The 23,500-nt window shown below is 48.8% G+C and overlaps 1 protein-coding gene across 9 annotated transcripts in view; it reads right to left on the reverse strand.

Annotated features, from left to right (window-relative positions):
- Positions 1–23,500, reverse strand: part of LOC116579471 (doublesex- and mab-3-related transcription factor C2-like) — an 84,834-nt gene that overhangs the window by 51,278 nt on the left and 10,056 nt on the right. For 6 of the 9 annotated variants that reach the window (XM_032324895.1, XM_032324896.1, XM_032324898.1 and 3 more), the window contains exon 6: positions 12,147–12,267. In XM_032324895.1, the coding sequence (XP_032180786.1) occupies positions 12,147–12,267 (121 nt within the window). Of the gene's footprint in view, positions 1–9,978; positions 10,212–10,443; positions 10,486–10,923; positions 10,956–11,274; positions 11,328–12,146; positions 12,268–20,749; positions 22,534–23,500 lie in introns of those variants that run through there. The other 3 variants (XM_032324899.1, XM_032324900.1, XR_004281288.1) reach the window with 3 other exon arrangements.

A 23,500-nucleotide genomic window follows, 5' to 3' on the forward strand; every position in this document is an offset into this window, starting at 1 on the left:
AGACTGTGAATGCCCAGGTGACACCTAGAAATGCTGCTTCAGCAGATGCACAGCCAGGCTGAGACCCCATGATGTGGGGGTGTGGCCACCTCTGCCCCTCCTGCGCCCACGGAGGGTCTGCAGATCCTGTGAAAATGCAGAGTCTGACTCAGCGGGTATGGAGTGGACCCCAGAGTTTGCCTCTATTTAGCCCTCAGGTGATGCTGACCTTCCTGGCCCAGAGAGCACACTCTGAATAGCAAGACTGAGGGGACCCGGTTCCCTTAGAGGATGGCCCTTCTCCCCACTTCCCTGCTATGTCCTGGTCTTGAGTCTGTGGGCACCACACACAGAGCCCCGGGGTCCCCAAATGAGGTCTTTTTGACCAGTTACACTTGTTTATATAGTAGGTTAAATTACCTGGAAAGCAGGTCAAGTGAATAACGATAAGACTTACCTTATGTTATCTGGGTAAATGCTAAAACTGTCCTAAAGATGATATGCATTTCTTAGACTTTTAATATGTTTTAGCCATAAGGTTATTCCTTAACATTCAAATCATTAAAATGTTCTATGTCACAAAAATAATTAAATTTCCTTGTCAATTACATTTCAGTCTTTTGTCATTTACAAAATGAGTTTCATCTTCAAGAAGATTCACAGAAAAGACTTTTAGCCCAAAGAGAGGTTTTTGATATCTTTAAAATCCCAAACTAGGGGCGCCTGAGTGGCTCAGTGCGTTTAAGCCGCTGCCTTCGGCTCGGGTCATGATCTCAGGGTCCTGGGATCGAGTCCCGCATCGGGCTCTCTGCTCAGCAGGGAGCCTGCTTTCCTCTCTCTCTCTGCCTGCCTCTCCATCTACTTGTGATTTCTCTCTGTCAAATAAATAAATAAAATCTTTAAAAAAAAATAAAAAATAAAATAAAATCCCAAACTAAAATGGGTAAGAATTTCCAGAACTAACTAAAAGCTGTATTTAAACTAAACAAGAATTAGTAACATGGGACTAAATAAACTAAGAAAATGATTATGCTTTGGGGACTGTTGTAGAAAACATTGCTGCTTCTCTAATATTTGGTCTTCCATATTAAGAAAACTTTCTCTTAACATAAGGATAATTTACAGAAATACAATAAAGCATGCATTTGTAAAGAAATGGAGGCATTTAACTTTTCTCTCTACCTGAACCCTCTGAAATCCAAAAGGTCTCAGGGTAGCTTTCTTTCTTCCATGGCAACTACAGTCATTTGCATGAGTTCAACAAGAATCTGCTCTCCTTGTGATCGGACACCATTGAAAACATTGGTCCTTTTACCACGGCTTCGACTGCAATGGCATATTTGAGAAAGACGTGCATAGACTCAGATAGGACCAGACAGCTTTAAGGCACTGAGGTTGACTTTATGACCTGGAGCCATAAAGCCCCTTGGAACTGCTGGCCTGATACCTTGCTTCCTGAGTTCACAGCAGTCTCACCAGTTCAATAAAGCATGTCATTTCCTGGCAGGTACAGGAATCTCAGGTACTTTGGGGGCCTCAGGAAGAGGAATTCACCTGCCCAGGTATTGCAGGCACGTCTGAAGTACTAGGCTTGGCTTCGGGCCTGGGGAGGCTGCTGAAAGTTCAACCTAGAGATTCCTTGGAAAAAATTCCAGCAAAGCCAATTTAAAAAGAGCTCCATGGTCAATTGTTATTCTCGCTGAGCTTCTGTAAATAATTAGGACAAGTTTGTTAAAATTGGACTTGTCTTGCAAATACATTAGTCTTGATTTGACCATCTCTGAAAATGAGGGGTATGATAGAGAGAAATTATGTTTCAGTAACCCACCTTTGTGGATGTTAAATCCTAATTCTGATTATCTCAAAATGTTGTTTGCCAGCACTGTGAATTGTCCAAGATGGTTGAATCACAGACCTATACCCTGAAACAAATAACACATTATATGTTAATAAAAAATTTTTGTTTAAATGTTGTTTGCCTAAGCTAGACAAGTGAGATCAACTTTGGAGAAGCAAACACAATAGTTTCGGTTGCCTCTTCGGTGGGACTTTGGAGACTTATGCTGGGACTAAAACATGAAATAAGGCAAACAGTATGTTTAATCAGCAGGGTTCTAAATAAAACTTCCCGGGTGCTAGATAGACTTAACCAAGAAGTAAGTGAAGCCAGAAAGGCACTTCTCAAAAACCCGGCCCCTTCTGATTATCTACTATGGGCACACCACTTAGGAAGCAAGAAGGTTCTTCACACATGTTGTTTTAACGTTATAGATAACTCTCACAGAGCATCCCACTTCACAGGGGACAGTTGTGATCAGTTAAATAAGATCAAAATATCCACTGGTCTGTTTGGTAAAATCAATAATTGGAATCTCGGGGCGCCTGTGTGGCTCAGTGGGTTAAGCCGCTGCCTTCGGCTCAGGTCATGATCTCAGGGTCCTGGGATCGAGTCCCGCATCGGGCTCTCTGCTCAGCAGGGAGCCTGCTTCCTCCTCTCTCTCTCTCTCTCTCTGCCTGCCTCTCTGCCTACTTGTGATCTCTCTCTGTCAAATAAATAAATAAAATCTTTGAAAAAAAAATAATTGGAATCTCATGTTAGAGAGATGATCCAGGTTTTAAGCTTCCTATTTGTTTTATGCTTATCCTTTGGCATGTGCTGATGCCTGTATCATCTGCTGTCCATCTTGAACCCGGAGCCGTGCCTTGGGCCACTAGACTGACCCTGGATGGATTCAGACTGCCACGACCCCATTTCAGCAGGAAGCAGCCAGAGCAGTGGGTTGTAGTCCCATTCCCTAAGGGCACTTAGGGTGACTCTTCTAGGGGGAAGAATGAATAGGCAAAGGGTTAAGGTACAGACAGGAGGAGGTAGGGGGTCCCTGGTTAGGCTCTGAGACTATTCCTGGCAGGCAGACGCACTAAAACAGAGTGAACAAGAGAGAAAGAAACAGATCCCCTGACCACGGATGGTCGGGAGTAGTTTCTTTGGTGGCTACAGTGTATCACAGAAAATGACCACATCTCAGAGAATTAAATCATGAAGGGTGCTTTCAAAAGTCCATGCTCATTCCAAGATGGCACGAGCATCTCAAGGCCACAGGCTTCTCAGTCCGTTCTCAAGGAAAGACTGCCACAAAAAGCATGGCAACCCATTCAGGACCCCCTCACTCTAGAGAGCTTCTTTCCTTTCTGTTCTCACCTTCACTTAATAAACTTTATAGTCACTTCACCCTTTTGTGTCTGTGGGATTCACTCTTTGACTTTGTGAAACAAGAACTCTGTGATCTTGTAACAGCATCACATTCATGAAGTCATTGCCGAGACCAATGTCATCACATTTTCCCCTATGTTTTCTTTTAGGAGTTTTATGGGGTCATATATTTAAGTCATTCATCCATTTCAAGTTGATTTTTGTGGATGTGTAAAGTAAGTGTGCAGTGTCTTTCTTTTGCACGTGGATATCCACTTTTCCCAACTCCTTATTGAAGAGACTGTCCTCTCCAACTGTGTATTCTTGACACCCTTGTCAAAGATCTGTTGACCATATATACATGCGTTGAGTTCAGGACTCTTGCTCTGTTGCATTGTTTTGTCTCTCTGTCAATACTGTTACCAGACAAGGTAACACAGAGTCTATATCGAAAAAGAAATTGAGGGAGTAAGGGGACTGTTACAGGATGAAGTGTTTTGCTTACTGTGTTTTTAAAATTTGAGCACACCCATGTATCTGGCAGCTAAATCAGGACACACAACATTGCTGGTGCCCTAGAAGTTTCTGATGCCTTCCATGTTTAATTTTCTTTATAGAAAATATTAATTAATTAATTAATTAATTAGAGATGGGGGAGGGGCTGGAGGAGAGGGAGAGACATCATTAAGCTGACTCCCCACTGAGCTTGAGACCCCATCCCAGGGATAAATCCCAGGACCCTGAGATCATGAACTCAAGAGCCGCTTACTTAACGTTGAACCTTGCAGGTGCCCCCATTTATAAACCTTTAATGTTCAGTCAGCACTGCTTTCCTGGGACCAACCTGACTTTGTCATGTTGTACCATCTTATTCTATACACGGTTGGATTTGGTTTGCGAATACCTTGATTAGCATTTTTGCCTCTCTGTTCATGAGCATGAATCACCTGATATTTTCATCTTTTCTGTACTTTTGTTGCTATTCCTATTTCAATTGAAGTTTATACTAACCTCAGAATGAGTTGGGGCGATATACCCTCTCCATTCTATGGACGAATTTCTGTGATTTTGAGATGATCTCTCTTGAAAGTTCTGTGGAACTCACTGATAAAAACTTCTGTGCTGGAAATCTTTTCTCTCTTTCCTTAAATATTTTCGCATGGAAAATTTCAAAGACATACAAAGAGAATCTGAATACAAACATATAAAAGTGGACTGTACTTCATTTTACTAAAGAGAATGGTATCGTAACCTCCACGTACTCATCTCTAGATCAAAGTATCAACATATGGAAACTTGTTGAGCCTGTCTCCCTTCTGCTCCTTCACCCACTGAATTAAAAATCACAAAGCATAAAATATTCTTTGCAAACACTTTTGTGTGTACTTCTAAAATATAGGTTGGCCCCCTCCAACTAAAAAAATATCAAATTTAGAGAAAACTTGCAAGACTGTGAGAGGGGACTCCCAGATACCTTTCATGCTTATTTACTAATGCCACATTTGTATTCTATCTGTATGGAGCTAATTGCACACATGTATGCATTCAAATCCTTTTACAGATAGATAGATATAGATATAGATATAGATCTATCTGTAAAAGGATTTGAATCATATATATATCATATATTTTATATATATGATATATATATATATGTTTTTGATGACTTACCTGAAAGTTATACATATCATATTACTTCACCCTAACTACTTCAGCCTGTATCCCAAAAGAATCAGGATTTTCTCCTTATAGCCACTGTATGATAATCAAGCTCCCCTCATTTGATATTAGTAAAACAATATAATCTAATATACAGTCTATTTAGCTTCTTATTACTGCTGTAACAAATGACCAAGAAGACGGTGGCTTTAACTCTATTACAAAGCTATCATCATCAAGACAGCATGGTACTGGCATAAAAATAGACATGTAGATCCATGGAACAGACTAGAGAGCCCAGAAATGGACCCTCAACTCTATGGTCAACTAATTTTCGACAAAGCAGGAAAGAATACCTAATGGAAAAAAGACAGTCTTGGGCACCTGGGTGGCTCAGTGGGTTAAGCCTCTGCCTTTGGCTCAGGTCATGATCTCAGGGTCCTGGGATCAAGCCCTGCATCGGTCTCTCTGCTCAGCGGGGAGCCTGCTTCCCTCTCTCTGCCTGTCTCTCTGCCTACTTGTGATCTCTTTCTCTCTGTCAAATAAATACATAAAATCTTAAAAAAAAAAAACAGTCTAGGGGCACTTGGGTGGCTCAGTGGGTTAGAGCCTCTGCCTTCGGCTCGGGTCATGATCCCAGGGTCCTGGGATCGAGCCCCGCATCGGGCTCTCTGCTCAACAGGGAGCCTGCTTCCCTTCCTCTCTCTCTGCCTGCCTTTTTGCCCACTTGCGATCTCTGTCTGTCAAATAAACAAATAAAATCTTTAAAAAAAGAACACAACCAGTCTCTTCAACAAATGGTGTTGGGACACTTGGATAGCCACATGCAGAAGAATGAAACTGGACCATTTCCTTACACCACACACAAAATAGACTCAAAATGGATGAAAGACCTCAATGTGAGACAGAAATCTATCAAGATCCTTGAGGAGAACACAGGCAGAAACCTCTTTGACCTTAGCCATGTTTCTTCCTAGAAACATCACCAAAGGCAAGGAAAGCCAGGGCAAAAATGAACTATGGGGACTTTGCAAAAACCAAAAGTTTTTGCAGAGCAAAGGAACAGTCAACAAACCAAAAGACAACTGACAGAATAGGAGAAGGTATTTGAAAATGACATATCAGATAAAGGGCTAGTATCTAAAATCTATAAAGAACTTATCAAAGCCAACACCCAAAGAACAAATAATCCAATCAAGAAAAGCGCAGAAGACATGAACAGACATTTCTGCAAAGAAGACATCCAGATGGCCAACAGACACATGAAAAAGTGCTCAATGTCACTCGGTATCAGGGAAATACAAATCAAACCACAGTAAGATACCACCTCACATCAGTCAGAATGGCTAAAATTAACCAGTCAGGAAATGACAGATGTTGGAGAGGATGCGGAGAAAGGGGAACCCTCCTACACTGCTGGTGGGAATGCAAACTGATGGAGCAACTCTGGAAAACAATATGCATGTTCCTCAAAAAGTTGAAAATAGGGCTACCCTATGACCCAGCAATCACACTACTGAGTATTTACCCTAAAGATACAAATGTAGTGATCCAAAGGGGTACGTGCACCCCAGTGTTTGTAGCAGCAATGCCCACAATAGCCAAACTATGGAAAGAGCCTAGATGTCCATCAACAGGAGGAGATGTGGTACATATATAAAATGGAATATTACGCAGGCATCAAACCCCACAAAATCTTGCCATTTGCAACGATGTGGATGGAACTAGAGGGTACTTATGCTAAACAAAATTAGTCAAGCACAGAAAGACAATTATATGATCTCACTGATATGAGAAAGGGAGGGAACAGAGGGAAGGGAGGGAAAAATGAAACAAGACAAAACCAGAGAGGGAGACAACCATAAGAGACTTAATCTCAGGAAACAAACTGAGAGTTGCTGGAGGGGAATGGGGTAGTAGGGATGAGATGGCTGCATTATGGACATTGGGGAGGGTATGTGCTATGCTGAGTGCTGTGAATTGTGTAAGACTGATGAATCACAGACTTATACCCCTGAAACAAATAATACATTATATGTTAATTAAAAAACAAACAAACAAACGATAGTATCAAGCAACTGACATTTATTATCATACAGTTCTGGAGGTCAGAAGTCCAACATAGGTGTTACTGGGCTATAATACAGACATTGGTGGGGTCATATTCCTTTCTGGAGGTTCTGGGAATGGATCAATTTTCTTGCCTTCTCCAAATTCGGGTCAGCCCATACTCCTTGACTTGTGGTCTCTTAGTGCTCAGCAGGGAGTCAGCTTGAGGATTCCACCCCTCCTTCTCCCTCTGTCTCCCTCTGTCCCTCTCCCCAATTGTAAGCACACTCTCTCTCCCTCTCTTTCTCAAATAAATAAATAAATCTTAAAAAAAAAAGAGAAGATTCTAACATTGACACCACTGGATACCAGAAGTAGGAAAAAAGTATGGACTGAAAAAGGTACCTGAAGAAATAATGGTCCCAGAAGCTGAGGGAACCTTGAGCATGATAAGCAATCACAGTAAGACACATGCAAACTTCTGGAAACTAAAGACAAAGAAAAAAGAAATCTTGAAAAACAGCCAGAGAAACAACCCATTGCATATTAAGGAACACTGATTGAAGTGATGGTAGGTTTTGTGCCCGACAGCATGGGAAGCCAGAAGGGTGGCAGGGTTTTCAAGCTGACTACAAATCCTGATCTGGCAAAATGATTTTCAGGAGGAAAGGGGAACTAAAATAATATTGTGATGAAGGAAAAATATGAGAATTTGTTGCTAGCTGACCTACTATTAAGGAATAGCCAAGGGAAAAGATGTCCAATTAATTCATCCTTCTCTGTGGCTTATGTTTGGTGTCATATCTAAAAGCTAACCAAATTTACTTTGTTTTGAAGTCAACTCTACCCCCAACATGGGGCTAGAACTCATGGCCCCGAGATCAAGAGTCATAGGCTTCACCCCCAAGCCAGACAGGTTCCCATAACCAAACTTAAAATAATTGAAAGAGGAGTCAATTCTCTGAAAATAGGAATCAAACTAGACACCAGTAATAGAAAGACAACAGGAAATCTCCAAAACACTTAGAAAGCAAGCTACATATTTGTAAATAGTCTGAGTCAAAAAGGACATATCAAGGGAAATAGAAAAATAAAGAGATTTTTTAAAAAAAGATCTTATTTATTTATTTATTTGACAGACAGAGATAAGAAGTAGGCAGAGAGAGAGAGGAGGAAGCAGGCTCCCTGCTAAGCAGAGAGCCCGCTGCGGGGCTTGATCCCAGGACCCTGGGACCATGACCCGAGCCGAAGGCAGAGGCCTCAACCCACTGAGCCACCCAGGCGCCCCCAAATACAGAGATTTTTAAAAGACTTTTTAGTTTTTTTATTTGGTAGGGGAATCACTGAGGGAGAGGGAGAAGCAGGCTCCCCGGTGAACAGGGAGTCCAACACAGGGATTGATCCTAAGACCCTGGGATCATGACCTGAGCTGAAGGCAGATGCTTAACTGACTGAGCCACCCAGGTGCCCCTACAAAATACACAAAATAAAATAAAAACACACACAAGGGGCGCCTGGGTGGCTCAGTGGGTTAAGCCGCTGCCTTCGGCTCAGGTCATGATCTCAGGGTCCTGGGATCGAGTCCCACGTCAGGCTCTCTGCTCAGCAGGGAGCCTGCTTCCTCCAATCTCTCTCTCTCTCTGCCTGCCTCTCTGCCTACTTGTGATCTCTCTCTGTCAATAAATAATAATCTTTAAAAAACACACACACACACAAAAATCCCCACCATTTTGGGATGCCGCTTATGCTGTACTGAGAGGGGAATTTGTAGTATGAAATGCTTACATTATAAAAGAGGAAATATCTCAAATCAACAATCAGAGTTCCTACCACAAGAACTAGAAAAATAAGAGCAAAGTGAACCCAACTAAAAGCAGAAGGAAAGAAATAGTAAAGATAAGAGCACCCAGGTGACCCTCATGTTGGTCACTATGAGTGGACACAATGGACCTGAGCCTCACGAAGGGCAGGGCCGGGCCTGTAGCATTAGAGTTGGTTCTGTGGGTGGGATGTGGATGGGAAAGAGGAAGATGGGGGTGACTGTGAGAGCCCTAGCATTTTCTCTTCCTCTGAGGGGGTCGCAGGGAGATGCAGAAACTCTCAGATGTTGGATTCTACCCTGGGAGATCTTCAGGCCCCTTTTGTCCCTTGGGTGGAATGTTTGCTCTGCTGGGAAGGGCAAGCAGATGGCAAAGGACCCTGAAATCAGACACAGGGCTCAGCTAGGAGCAGCTGGGAGAACAGCCCAGGGTTCTGTTCAGCCTTGCTGCCTGGGAGGCTCAGCAGGGGCTTGGGAAACAGGACCCTGTGCTCAGGGATGCTCCAGGCTGGCTGATGGGTGTGTTTCCAAGGTCATGCACCAAGGGTCCGAAGACGCCCATGAAACATTCCTTCCTTATTGTAGACAAGAGAGGGGCCTGGCCCTCAGGGGCTAGGAGGTTCCCCCAGGAGGCTGGAGCTGACTCCCAGCCTCCCAGAGGCCACCCTCTGGGGGAAGCAATCAGCCAAGCAGGGAGCTGAAATGGATGTGCCAACAAGTAACAGCTGGACATGTGCAAAGGGTTTATGATAGACAGAGCAGAATCATTCGGCCTCATGGCATCCTTCTGTAGAATACAAATGCGCAGCCTCTCCAGCAGTCCCTCATTGTCTCCTCCCAGCTCAACTCCTGGGAGGAGCTTGGCTGGGATACTGTCCATGGTGCTGATACCCCCAGGGCTTGGGAGTCTTGCTCTAGGTCTGTCCCACACTTTCCATTCATGACAAGGAGCCTTACAAAAAAGGAAGGGGTGGGGCGCCCGGTTGGCTCAGTGGGTTAAAGCGTCTGCCTTCGGCTCAGGTCATGATCTCAGGGTCCTGGAATCGAGCCCCACATCAGGTTCTCTGCTCAGCAGGGAGCCTGCTTCCTCCTCTCTCTGCCTGCCTCTGCCTACTTGTGATCTCTGTCTTTCAAAAAATAAATAAATAAAATCTTAAAAAAAAAAAAAGGAAGGGGTGGAAAGGGCTGCAGGGAGTGTGCACTGGCCTCTGTCTCCATCACTCAGGGCAGTGAGGGTGCTGTGGACATCACTGCAGGAAGTGACTCCACGTTCAAAGGACCAAGTCCAGGCTGCCCCCATCGGTTGGTAGTGAAGGAAGGTGATGAACCTGACCCTGGGTCCATGTTCCTGAATATCCTCAGGGCCTAGAGCTGGTTCTCTGGCACAGGCTGTGGCTCCTGACCCCACCTAGAGTCCTGGGTCTCAGCAGCCCCCAGGCCCTGGGGAAACTAAGAAGCCATTTCTGCTTTGTGGTTGATCTGGCAGTATGTGTTTGTGTCTGGGTGTCGTAATTCCTGTAAAAGAAGAAGAGGCCTCTAAGCCCCTGTCACCTTCATAGAACACATCTGGGTGACTTTCAGCTTCTAGGTCAACCTGGGCTGCTCTATGGGAGCCTATTTCCTCCCAGTATCCCTTGTTCCTCTCTGCACTGCTGTTTCCTGAACCTCAAAGCACAGTCAGGGGCAGGCTGGGGGCAGATCTTCAGCCCCCTTGGGCTTCGGGGACCAGAACATTGCCCACACTCACCTGGTAGATAGGAATGGCTGTTGTGGGGCCGGGCAGGGAGTCCTAAACAGGAGAGAATGGGTGTTTGTAGACAGAGAGGGAGGGTCATTTCTCTATGGGATTGACCAGTTCTGTCTCTTGAGCAGCCTTCTCCAAGCCTGGTGGCCCACACCCCAGTCCCAGACCACTGCCCACTGCCCCCTTTGCCCCCTTCCTGTTATCCCAGGACCCCTGGCTGATACCCCCAGTGCCCACCCTGCCCCAGGCTGGACTCCAGTGTTCCCACTGGCCAGCTCAAGGGAGCAGGGACAACTCAGGACATGGTAGGAGGGTGATCCTGGCCCAGAAGAGGGTTCAAGCCTGGCCAGAACAAGTAGCTTTGTCCTGGCTACCCTGGGAGAAGCAAGGTCCACTCTGTGCTGCTGAATTGGTTGGATGCCCTGCCTCGACCCTGCACAGCCTGGACCCCAGTGGAAAGAGTGATGGAAGGGGTGGACTTACCTGGGATTTGGAGCTGCTGGTTGGACCATGCCCTGGGAACAGGCACAGGAGTTAGCACCAGAATTGTGAAGAAATTTGGGCTCACCCTCCCCAGAGTGGACAGGTCTGTAGCTCTCAGACAACCAGGGAAGCAGGAGCACCACCCGGGGGGAGACCATTTTAGGGTCTGGTGAGGGCCAGGTATTGACCTATGATCCAAGCTCCACAGGCCAGGGAGTACAGCCAGCTGAGATGCCCAGGGTTAAAGTCCTAGAGAAAGGTTCAGAGTCTCCAGGGGAATGACTGGTTGGAGTGGACACTGGGGCAGGACCATGGGGCTCCCAGTCCTGCCTGGGCGGAAGAGATACTCACGGGGTTTGGGTGCCGGGCAGCAGAGCTCTCTGAGGTCATGCCAGCCATTGGCCCTAGGAAAGATCAGGCTTAAGTGTGAGGGATGCTGGGGTAGGTCACAGCTTTGGTGTCAGAGCAGGGAACGAGCAAGGCAGGGCTTAGAGAACCCCTCTCTCCACCAGTGCTGTTTAGCAGAAGATGGGCCCAAGAGAGGGGATAAGGAAAGGCCTTTGAAGCCCAGAGGGGAAGACCTGCAGCCTGATGGGTGACTAGGAGAAAGTGTCCTGAAAATGGGAGGAATCAAATCCAGGAAGGAAAAAAACATGAGGGTTTGACTGTGTGGAAGGGTCAAGGCTGCAGTTCTGTGTATGGGACACTTGGGCTTGGGGAGCCCCGGGTATGTTGGGTCCCTGAATGTGGTTTCTGCTGTGGCCAGACTCTCACCCCCTCAGGCCAGGAGATGTTGAAATGGGATAGTGTCCCCCTGGCCTGTCAGGGTGTTCCCCTCTCCATTGCGTGTTCCTGACCAGGAGCACCCTCAGATCCTGAGGCTGCGAATCCCCCTCACAGAGCGTGGGGACTGAAATAAACCACAGGAGGTGCCCTCTGCTGAACATTTAGTCGTGTCATCACTGCTGCAGATTTTCCAAGTGACGAAGACAACCCTGAGAGGCTGTTCCCTAATTGTCCCTAATTTATACCCAAGGAGGCTGTGAAGGAAGCACCCCAGTCAGCAGCTGGCGAGAAAGGAGCCAGATGGAATGGGAAGGAAAATCCAGGGGGCAGCTGGGAGCCTGGAAGAGCCCGTCCAGAATTCTAGGTCAGGACAGAGTCTCCATCCTGGCTGGGGACAGCTGCAGAACAGGATCAGTGTGTGGGAAATGTCATCGTACCTTCCAGTCCTTGTGCGGAGCAGGAGACAGCCTAAGGTGGCCACCAGTGCCAGTCCGACCAGGACCCCACTGGTAATGCCTACCATGGACCCCACAGGGAAGCCTGTGGTGCTTCCTTCATCTGAAGAAGAAGAAAACAGAGGGGAGTGAGTCTCAGTCAAATCTGGGCAAACCAGGAGGGGCCATGGGGGAAGGGCCTAGTTAGGGAGGAAGAAAGGGCATTGAGGTCTGGCTGGTGTGTGTGTGTGTGTGTGTGTGTGTGTGTGTGTGTGTGTGTGTGTTGTCACCACAGTACCCCCGTACCCTCGGTACTTTGTCTAATCTCCAATTTTCTCACCACCTCAGGGCCAAGGCTGGCATCCTGTTTATTTTCTTCTCATGTTATGCTTCTTCCCCGTGTCTTCTGTTCCATCCTTATTGATGGTCTTGGAGGGAGGCCCTTACCTATCCACTCAACACTGATTAAGGAGAATAACACCAGCTGACTGCGTTCGAGGTCTGCTCTGTACCAGGCACGAGGGAAATATTTATGTTGACTCATCTGCTGCTTCCCTGCCCACGAGGGGCCAGGTGTCACACCCACTGTGCACAATGAGCAACTCAGTGTGTAAAGGGCTTCACTAATGAACAACTGAGTGTTTAAAGCGAGTACTATAATCAGTAAACCAGTGAAGGTCAGAGAGCTGGAACGTGATCAGACAACACTCATCCCAGTTCTCCGAGACATTACAGCTGGCAACAAAAATGTTAATAACCAAAGGACAATTGTTGCGAAATTTGACTGAGCCCCGAATCTGAGTGTGACGCTGTCTCAGGATTTCATCTCATGAACTCATACTAACTATACTAACTACTCTCACAACTTCCCTGAGATCCAGCTGTTCCTTCCAGTTTTAGAGAAGAGGAAAATGAGGTTCAGGGGGTTGAACGTCTGCCCCAGTTCTAACTGGTACAAATCAGAACCAAGATGCTAACAAGATTCATCTGATTCTGGGGAAATTTTATCCACATTGCCCTAGAGGTCCCGGAAGGAGGCTCCCACCTCCTGCAGGCCGCCACCCATTTCACGCCACCTGCCATGAAATATTAGGGAGGAAGGGGGAGAGTTTGAGGGTCACTCACAGCTCACAGCCAGCACTCACAGGGTCACTTTTCCTGAACCGCCTGGGTTGGAGACCTCACACTGGTAATTCCCGGCATCCTCCTTCCTGACAGGGCGTATGGTGAGGGTGCTGTTGTCCTGGGACAGTGTCATCCTCTCCGTGAGCTTTAGACTCTGGCCATTGAAGAGCCACCCGATAGAGACCCCAGGGTTATTTGTGGAGCAGGTCAGGGCCACAGAGTCCTTGTCTTCTGTGACTGTGGTGTTGCTGGCATGGAGAGTGGGCTGGGCCAAGGGCTCTGCAGGGAAACCCAGGAGGTGGATGATGAGAATGGGCCCCTGGACGTGGATCCACACTCCTTCCTTTGAGATGCCAGCCAGTCGAAGGGCCCTGGCGAGCTCTGTGAAGGTGCCCCCAAGGATGGCCCTGCTGTCTGCAGAAGGATACTCATCCTTCTGTGTTCAGGTGAAGATCTGTAAGGAGAGGGCTGTCCCTCACCCTATGACACTCAGGTTCCCTCTGGCCCTCAGTCATGTGTCTGCTCCACCCAGACATCACGGTGGCATCAGCACCGGGAACCTCTAGCTCGTGTGGCCAGCAACCTCGGTATCATGAGCAAGAGCCGGACCAATGCCCAGCGGAGAGCAAGGGGATGAGCAGGGGGCAGGGGAGCTGAGGGAATGAATGACCCATCATCTCTTCAGAGAGGCATCCGGGGAGCAGGATCCCAGAAGGTCTGGCCAAGAGGCTCCCTGCCCTCCAATGGGAGAGACACCCACACCCTTCCTTCCTTCCTTCCTTCCTTCCCCAACAAAAGCAACTGAGTTTCCTACATGTGGAACCTGGGCTGGTTTCAGGGGCAGAGAGGGGAGCAGAAGTTCAGTCCTTTCCCTGATACCCCAGTGGGAGGGACAGGAATACAGCAGGAAACAATCAGATCTGAAGTCCAGCACAGGGAGCTGAGACCTGGGCTTCTGAGGGGCCGCCAGCTCGTTCAGCCTCTGATTGCTGACGCAGGATGTTGAGTTCCAGAGCAAACATGGAAGGAGCCTGTGTTTGCTTTCACCGCCCACATCAGCATCTCTCCCTCTGACGGAGGAGAGGACGGGGCTGTGTCTGCACACAGAACCGGGGTCACTCCCATCTGCTGCTCCTCAGTCTGTGTGACCCTGATTCAGTGACTGTGCCTTGGTTTCCCCTTAAAGCACCAGGAAGAATGGTAAATGACCTCTACTTTCTAGGCCTGTGCATTATCCTTTAAACAACCCCAAATACCTGACCCAAATTTGGGCTATAGCAGCTGGCCAATCAAACAGCAGCTGTTATTACTTTGCTCCACAAGAGAAGGTTCCCTGGGCTTGATTCTTGGAGGAGGAGGGGTGGCATGGAGCTTCTCTTTGCTCTGTTCCTCCCTGGCGATGCTGCCCTTCCTCTGGTGTCCCCCAAGTCCCCCAGATCAGTTGGCTAATGGACTGGGTGCTTTTTAGGTCTGTGCTGTCCATGCTGAGCCTCAGGTGAAGGGCCAGGCTCGGTCCCTCCCCCGATGTGGCTCTTGAGACTGAACCCTGGCTGAGGACCAGCTCAGGCAGCCAGAAATGGTTGCTCCCAGTCAGGTCTGCCCAGGAGCCCCAACCCCATCCCGGCACAGATGCCCCAGGGTCACTAGAGTCAGGAGCCCTGAGACAGTGGTCTGGGCTGAGCTCTGGTGAGGATATCAGGGACCCCCAACCTTGGCCCTGACTGACCCTGCAGAGTCTTTCTCAGATGATCCCAGAGTCTGGATTCCAGGAAAGGAATTCCAATCTTAGGAAGTTAGTCTCCACTGTGTGTCCTGCACTAAATTCTGGAACCCTCCCCCAACACGGGACATAATGCAGAGAGGGATGGAGGCCCAGTCCTGGCCTGTCATCCTGTGTGAAGCAGGAATTCACCCCACCCTGCACCAGAGGTGAGAGGTAATTACGGAATATGCGGAGCCGTCCAGTTACTTGTGCCACTTCATAATTTCTATCTACAATTTGTAGAGTGTAGTATCCTGTGTCATTCAGGGTGATGTTCCGGAAGAGCAGGGATCCATTGGGGTACACTGTCTCTCTGCCGCTGTCTGCAGGTCCTGGGATAATAACTCTTACATCTACTATATATGATACAATACGACGGTTCTCCTCTGTTGTGGCCCCTTTGAACCAGCTGAAGCGTCCAGTATACCGAGGCAGATTGTGGACTTGCAGAAGGACGTCCTTCCCTTCGGTAGCACTGGGCGGCACGGACTCCACAGTGACTTGGGCAGTGGTGGGCGGGTTCCAGAGGGTTAAGAGCGAGACTAGGAGGGAAGGGAGCAGACGGATCAGGGTCTGGACCTGGGTGTCGGAGGGAAAGCTGGGGCCCTGCAGACGGAGCAGGTCCGCATCCCCTAGCCCCCTAGCCTCGGGGTGTGTGTGTGTGAGTGTGCACGGGTATCTGTGTGTCTATGCTGGTCAAGGTCAGCGGCATGACCGCACTGCTTCACCTCGGAACTTACTCCCTCTGTTTGGAACAACTTCCTCCCATGTCTGTGGCTCACTCCCTCACTGCCCTCAGATACCTGCTCACGCTCAGGGGAGCGTGAGAGGACTCGCTTGTGAGCGAGCGAGGCAGGCCTCGGGAGAGGCCTGCCCTGACCACCTCCTCTGAAGACCCTCTGTCTCCATGTCCTGACCTTTCCCTGTTCTGTTCCCTTCATGATGCTTGTCAGAACCTGACCTCACATTCTAGACGTCTTCGTCCCCACAGAAGTGAGCCTGGGGAGCAGGGACTCGTCCTGATGTGTGCTGTACCCCCGTGGTGGGGCAGGCGGCAAATACCGGGGCTGAATGAATTGTCCCCAGGGCCCTCCAAGTCTGGCGCTTGTCAAGATCTCAGGTTGGTGGGAAGGGACAGCAGTTAGGGTCCCTGGTTGTTGTTATCATCAGTTTTCCAAATTCAGTGCTCAGTGATGAGTAACTTGGGGAACAGCCCGTGGGTCACCACCTCCAGATTCTGAGACAGTCCTGTCGCTGAGCGGCTCCCCCAGTCCTGCCCTGCTCCCTTGTCCCCTCTCAGAGTCCTGTCCTCCCTGGAGACCTCAGCCAGCCTTTCTCTCCCATCCTCCCACTCCCTCCCAGGGAAACTGTCCCTCTCACCTGCCAGCAGGAGGTCCTGCCAGGGGACCCGTCCTCCTCGGGGAAGGGCCGAAGGGGGCTCCATGGTGCCCGCTGCCCGCTGCCCGCTGCCCGCTCTGTCCCGCCCTCTGTGAGAAGAGCTTCTGCTCCAGAAATGCTCAGGGAAGCAGTTGTCCCAATGTTGGCTCTGTCTTAAGTGGCCCCGGAGGCAGGAGTGTGGGGGCGGGGTATCTGCCAGGGCCCCTCCTTTCCCCTCCCCTCGCTCCTCCACCCCTTACCTCCTTCCCCACTTCCTTGTCCCCTTCTTCCCCTTTCACTTCTGTCTACATTTCGATTCCCTGACAAGGGCTGAGGCCTCTCCCTCTTCAGCTGTGATTTCCCAGCATATGGGAGAGCGCGCACATGCCCTTGTTTGGACAAGCACAAGCCTGTCGCGTTGGGGTCTGGAGACCCACAGAGCTCAGGGTCAAGGTGCAGGGACAGCACCCCCACAGCCCTCTCTCCTCCCCTGCCAGGGACCCGTCCTCCTCGGGGAATGGCTGAAGGGGACTCCACGGTGCCTGCTGCCCGCTCTATCCCTCCCTCTGTGAGAAGAGCTTCTGCTCTAGAAAAACTCAGGAGGAGCATTGCTGTTCACACTTGTCCGCTTGGCCGCCCTTCCTCCCTGGGCTCTGAGGGGCCCCTGAACGGAGGAGCACTGGGCGGGGCATGCGGGATGGGGGCGGGGTCTCTGTCAGGTCCCTGCCCTTCCTCCCTTCCATGCTCCTCCCCGCCTCCTGACTTTCTTGGCCCCTACCCCTTTCATTTCTGTCTACGTTTGGGTTCCCTGACAAGGGCTGAGGCCTCTCCCTCTTCAGCTGTGATTTCCCAGCATATAGGAGAGCGCGCACATGCCCTTGTTGGGATATGCACAGGCTCGGGGCGTTGGGGTCCAGAGACCCACACAGCTTGGGGTTAAGGTACAGGGACAGCGCCCCCACAGCCCTCTCTCCTCCCCTTGTGGCTTTCCCCTTCGGAGCAGGAGCCTGGGGGTTGCCTCAGGAACTCCTGTTACCGGGATGTCATCCCCACTGTGGGCTGGAATTACTGTGGAACTGTATCAAGACAGTGAATGCCCAGGGGACACCTAGAAATGCTGCTTCAGCCGATGCTCAGCCAGGCTGTGACCCCATGATGTGGGGGTGGGGCCGCCTCTGCTCCTCCTGTGCCCATGGAGGGTCTGCAGATCCTGTGAAAATGCAGAGTCTGACTCAGCAGCTGTGGAGTGGACCCCAGAGTCTGCCTCTACCAAGCTCCCAGGTGATGCTGACCATCCTGGCCCAGGAAGCTCACTCTGAATAGCAAGACTGAGGGGGACCCAGTTCCCTTAGAGGATGGCCCTTCTCCCCACTCCCCTGCTGTGTCCTGGCCTTGAGTCTGTGGGCACCACACACAGAGCCCCAGGGTCCCCAGATCCCGGGGATGATTTCCGTTTGTAACAGAGAAGGCCAGCTGGGCACCCGTCTCCCCAGTGCTCTCATAGGCTCTGGGGAGGTTGGACTGACTCCTGGCGGCAAGGTCCCAGAAATGACTCTGGGGGTTGAAAGGGCCAGGCTGGATGATGACTGGGGAGGGACTTACGGTCCATCCTTGGGTGTCCCCAGCCCAGCTTCTGCTTCCAGGGACACAGACCCAGGACCAGGTGTCTCAGGAGCTCCATTCCCAGGTGCGAAGGGAGTTCCCTGTGTGTCCTGAGAGAAGAGATGGTGGGAAGTCAGGCGGCCGTGGCTCCTGGAAATGTTTCGAGGAGACCCTCCCTCTCTGTGTCCATTGGCTGAACTGTGGCCCAGAGACAGTCCATGTACTCCTGAGCATCCTGGGCAGTCTGTGTCCTCTGCCTGGGGGACCTTCCTGTGGTAACCCTGCTTTCCCGATAGGTGGGGCCAGGCAGGGCATGGGGAGCTGCACAGGGACCCCTGACAGATCAGTGTGCTGCTGGGGCCCTAGAAGGAGTGGGCAGGACAGAACAGGCATGTGGGAGGGACCCAGAAGAGTCTGTGGGAGAAAGGAATGGAAACCAGGCTCCTCCTCCCCCTCCTCAGCCAAAGCCAGCTTCGGGGTTTAAGGTCCTGTGCGTTGCCTGCATGTCCCTATGTCGCCCCCCTGGAGGCAAGTCTGGGGGCAGCACAAGGGCTGCTGACCAGGCTGCAAAGGGTGAGGGTCCCTGAGCCTTGGGCAGAGGTGAGGGACTGGTCAGCCCGGATCCTGGTCCCTGTGGATCCTAGATTGCCCGACTCCATCCCAGGGCTGCATGAGCCCAGGGAGAAGACAGGCACAGTCTAGAAGATTCCTGCTCTTGTGTCAGGAGAATTGTCCACCCAGAGCTATTTGCTCCCTCAGCATGAGCTTTCTTTCCTCGAGATTGAGGGTCTCGAGGGGTCTCTTGAGCCTTTGGGGAAAAGGCACTGGCCTGAGGGGCTGGACCCCACAATGTCCTGTCTCCCCATCATAACAGGGAGGGGAGCCATCCTTGTCCCTCTCTCTCCTCTGTTCTAGGTCTCTCCACAGGAACCAGGAGCTGGGGGAAGCCCTTCCCAGAGACTCTATCCCAGGGGAAACACAAGCAGATGCTGGGTTCTCCTGTCTTGCCTGCCTGGGAAGTTCCCCCTCATTCCCCAGGACACCTTGAGCTACTGAGACATCTTCAGCGAGACATAGCAGGTGCCTCCACAGACCAGGAGCCCTCAGGATGAGGAGTCAGCTCCTGATGTCTTTGGATGTCAGGGTGGGGCTCTGAACTCCCCTGGTATTAACCACACCTAGGGTTTGTGATCCAGAATTTGTGCGAGGTCAGATCTCTGAGAGAGGAGGAAGGACACAGGCTGCCCACCCAGGCCTTCCAAAGGGAAAAGTCGTTCACAAGATCCAGATGGGAGGGGTGTCCGTGTTGTGGGAATGAATGGGGGTCTGACCTCTAACTGTAGGAGGCCCCTGTCCTCCCTCCTGAATCTAGGAGGGGTAAAGGCCCGATAGCTTACAAGGTCAGCTTCATACACGTGCTGGCCTCCTCCCATGCTGATGCCAGTGACCTCAGTCCACAGGAAGAGACTCTGACCCCAGGTTCACATGGGGGGACATTGTGTGCTTTCCCTCATGCCCTCAGTGAGTATTTACTGGGCATCTGTGACGTGTCAGGCCCTGGGCTGGATCCTGGGAACTCCACAGAGAACAGTATAGATGTGGGCTCTGGACTCGTGGGGTTTACCCTGTACCAGGGCCAGCAGCACTAGAAAGTCATGGTACTGAGGAGTCAACTATAATCAAGAGGAAGGCCAGGAAGGGAAAGTATCTGGTGCATCTGGAGCACGTCAGGGGGTCTTAGCTGATGGGGATCCCACTGAGCACTCCTGAGAAAGTGACATTTTGGCTGAGACTGGAAGTATGAGAGGACCTTTGCCCCTTGAAAGACAGATGGTGTGGAGGGACGAGCTGTCCACAGAGGGACCAGTCTCAGCGGGCAGTTGCCTGGCTGGCCAGAGGGGCCGACGGGGTCCCGTGCAGGGAACCTGGGGCGACAAGAGGACTGTGAGTGAGTGAGGCTGTGGAGGGTCAGACCCTGATGGACTGTGGGGCTGCTGAGGAAGGCTCCAGGCTGCGGTGTATCTCTACCGCCCTCTGGTGGCCCATTCCAGAAATGCAGAAGAAAAAGTCCTGCTATCCAATTATTTTATGTATTTATTCATTAATATTTTATATATGGATGTAGAATTTTTAAACACAATTGAATATAATTGACATATAGGAATTTCGACATATTGAAAGTGTAGAATTGAATGCATTTTTCTACAGGCATGCAGAGAAGTCATTCCTACATGAAGATTCTGAGTATCTCCCTTCCTCTCAAAGTCTCCTCAAGGCCTCTTTATTCTTCATTCCGCCCCCTCTGACGCTCCTTCCTCATGTTCCCATGTAACCTTACATTTGCTTTTGGTGTTATCAATTAGTGTGCATTTTTTAGAATTTTGTGAAAATTTGAACCGTACACTATGATTTGGGCTGGGGCCAACTTTTTTACTCTTTGTGGTTTTAAAAATAACCCACAGCTGCATTTTATTGCAAGTACCCTCTTTTTTTTTTCTATCCTTTAGTTTATCCCTTTTGTATCCCTTTTCTTTTTAAATTATTTATTTATTTATTTATTTTTTAAAGATTTTATTTATTTATTTGTCAGAGAGAGTGAGCACAGGCAGACAGAGTGACAGGCAGAGGCAGAGGGAGAAGCAGGCTTTTTGCTGAGCAGGGAGCCCGATGTGGGACTCAATCCCAGGACGCTGGGATCATGACCTGAGCTGAAGGCAGCTGCTTAACCTACTGAGCCACCCAGGCGTCCCTCCCTTTTCTTTTTTATCCTTACATTGGAAGGATTCAGAAAGTTGTTTTTTAATTTATTCCCTCATTTATGGTTTCCAACTCTGGGCTATTACAAGCACACCCGCCAGCAACTTTTGTGCACGAGGCTTTGAAGCAGCTGGAGCTTTCACTTCTCTAAAGTAGAGTCCCACTCACGAGTGCAGTGACAGGATCGCTGAGGAGGCACACCTTTAATGTCTGGAAGAACACGCTACAGTTTTCCAAAGTAGCTGCAAGTATATTTTCTCCTAGCAGTGTGGGAGAGTTCCAATTGCCCCCCATCCTTGACACTTAGTTTGGAAAGTCCTTTCACTATTTTAAAGCCAGTCTGCTGATTGTAAAGTGGCATCTCGGTGTGGTGTTCAGTTTGCTTTCAACTGTGAAAACATTTTTCATTTTCCTTTATCATTCTTCTACTTTATTAACAGTTCATAGGAGATCTATCCTTTGAATAGTGTTCCACTGTACGCGTGTGCTGCACTTTCCTCAACCATTTGTCTGTCGATGGACATTTGGGTTGTTTCCATACCTCGGCTGCTGTGAACAGTGTTGCAGTGAACACAGGTGTGCCTATCTCCTCGAGGTCTTGATTTCAGTTCTTCTGGACAAATAAGCTGGGTCTTAGTGTAGCTGTGTGTTTAATTTTTTGAGGACCCTCCATACTGTTCTCAGAGTGGCCGCGGCTGTTCGCATTCTCATCATTGGGGTACAAGGGTTCCAATTTCTCAACATCCCCACCAATGCTTTTTTTCAATAATAGCCATTGCAACATGTGCAACAGGTGTGTCATAATAATGTGTTTTAGATTTGCATTTCCCTTTTTCCATATATCCGTTGCCGTTGGAGGAAGGTTATTTGTTTGTCGCTTTTTACTATCTGGTTGTAGGAGATCCTTACATATGTTGGATATTAACCCCTTATCTGGTAACATGGTTTGAAAATATTCTCTCCCAGTTGGTAGGTTGCCTTTGCATTTTGTTGATGGTTTCCTTTGCTGTGTAGACACTTCTTCGTTTAATATGGTCCCACTTGTTGATTTTCCTTCCTGTTGCCTGTGCTTTTGGTATCATATGCATGAAGTCATGGCCAAGACCAATGTCACCAAGGGTTTCCCCATGTCTTCTTTCATGACTTTATGGTTTGGGGTCTTATTATAAGTCGTTCACTCATTGTGAGTGGATTTTTGTATATGTGTAAATTAAATGTGTAATTTCGTTCTTTGGCCACATGGATACCCACTTTTCCCAACATCGTTTGCTGAAGAGACTATCCTTTCACACTGTGTATTCTTGACACCCTTGTCAAAGGTCTGATGACCGTATAAACAGGAATTTGTTGAGGGCTCTGTGTTCTGTTCCATTGTTCTGTCTTTCTGGCCATACTGGTGGTACCTGAGACTGGCTGCAAACTCACATTTGGCTGCTCACACCCTGAAAATCAATACATGAGGGACAAGTGATGGTAGATGAGGAAGGTTGCTTTATACAGGAAGCCAGCATCCTGGGAAGACGGGGGACTAATGTTTCAAAGATCATGGTCCCCGTCCAGGGGGCTTGGGATTGGAGGGTGGTTTAAAGGGGAAAACATGAGAAAAAGGAGGGTGGTTGCATGCAGGAGAAGCAGGTGCGCAGGCAGCTGGTAGTATGTGGACATGACACTCAAAAGACCTGCTGGCACCCAGGGAAGCTGTTTTCCAATATAGGCAGGTCTTATCTCCTGGGAAAGTTTGGTCCATCACTCCTTAAGGCCAGTGGTCTGCAAATCCCAAGGAAAGCAGCTTAGTTTTGCTACAGATCATGGAACTTAGGTCAGCAAGCAAAGGGTACACATGATTGGAGCAAGTGAACCCTTAAACCTGGTGGAGTATGTCACAATGCCATATTGCTTTCATGACTGCCGTTTTGTCATGTAACTTGCAACCAGAAGGGTGATGCCTCCAGCTTCATTCTTCCTGCCCAAGATTTCTTTGGCTATTTGACATATTTTATGGTACCATCCAAATTTTAGAATTGCTTTTCCTCTTTCTCTGAAAAATGCTTTTGGAATTTTGATGGGGTTTGCATTGCATCTGGAGATCATGAGGAGCAGTATGGCTATTTTAACAGTATTGATTCTTCCAACCCATGGACAGGTGCTATCTTTTCATTTATTCACCTGCGCTCAGTTTCTTCCATCAATGTCTCATGGTCTTCAGTCTAAAGATCTTTCCCCTCTTTGGTGATATTTAGTCCAAATTATCTTACCGTTCTTTTTTTAATTTTTTTTTTTTTAGAAAAGACTGAATTCTTTTACTTAGTTATAAGCAAGTTACTTGCAACATAACTTCTTTTCCACGTGGAGAGCTCTCAGTAGGTTCTTAAACAATAGGAAAACATTTACTGTTAATTGCTTTGAGACTCTTCCACAGAAACCATGCCCATAGAGTGAGGTTATCACAGTGTTTCTCTCCGCTCTAAGTATATTATTTTAAAGTACACATGAAATTTTAAATGTGTACAAATTCAGAGATGTGAGAAACTTCAAAAGCCACAGATGCAGAGTGCAGGAAGGTGAAGGCTGTGAATGCCCCTTTCATTAGATGCATCTTTTATTTTGCCTTGTTGACAAATAAGCAGCAGTTGCTGCGATTCCCTGGGCCCCGAAAGTTCAGATTGTCCAAAGAATAGAATTTCCTCTGCCATTCTCCTACGTATGAAGCCTTTCCAAAGCCAAATGCCAAGAT

This window comes from Mustela erminea, chromosome 19, assembly GCF_009829155.1.
Source record: "Mustela erminea isolate mMusErm1 chromosome 19, mMusErm1.Pri, whole genome shotgun sequence".
NCBI lineage: Eukaryota > Metazoa > Chordata > Mammalia > Carnivora > Mustelidae > Mustela > Mustela erminea.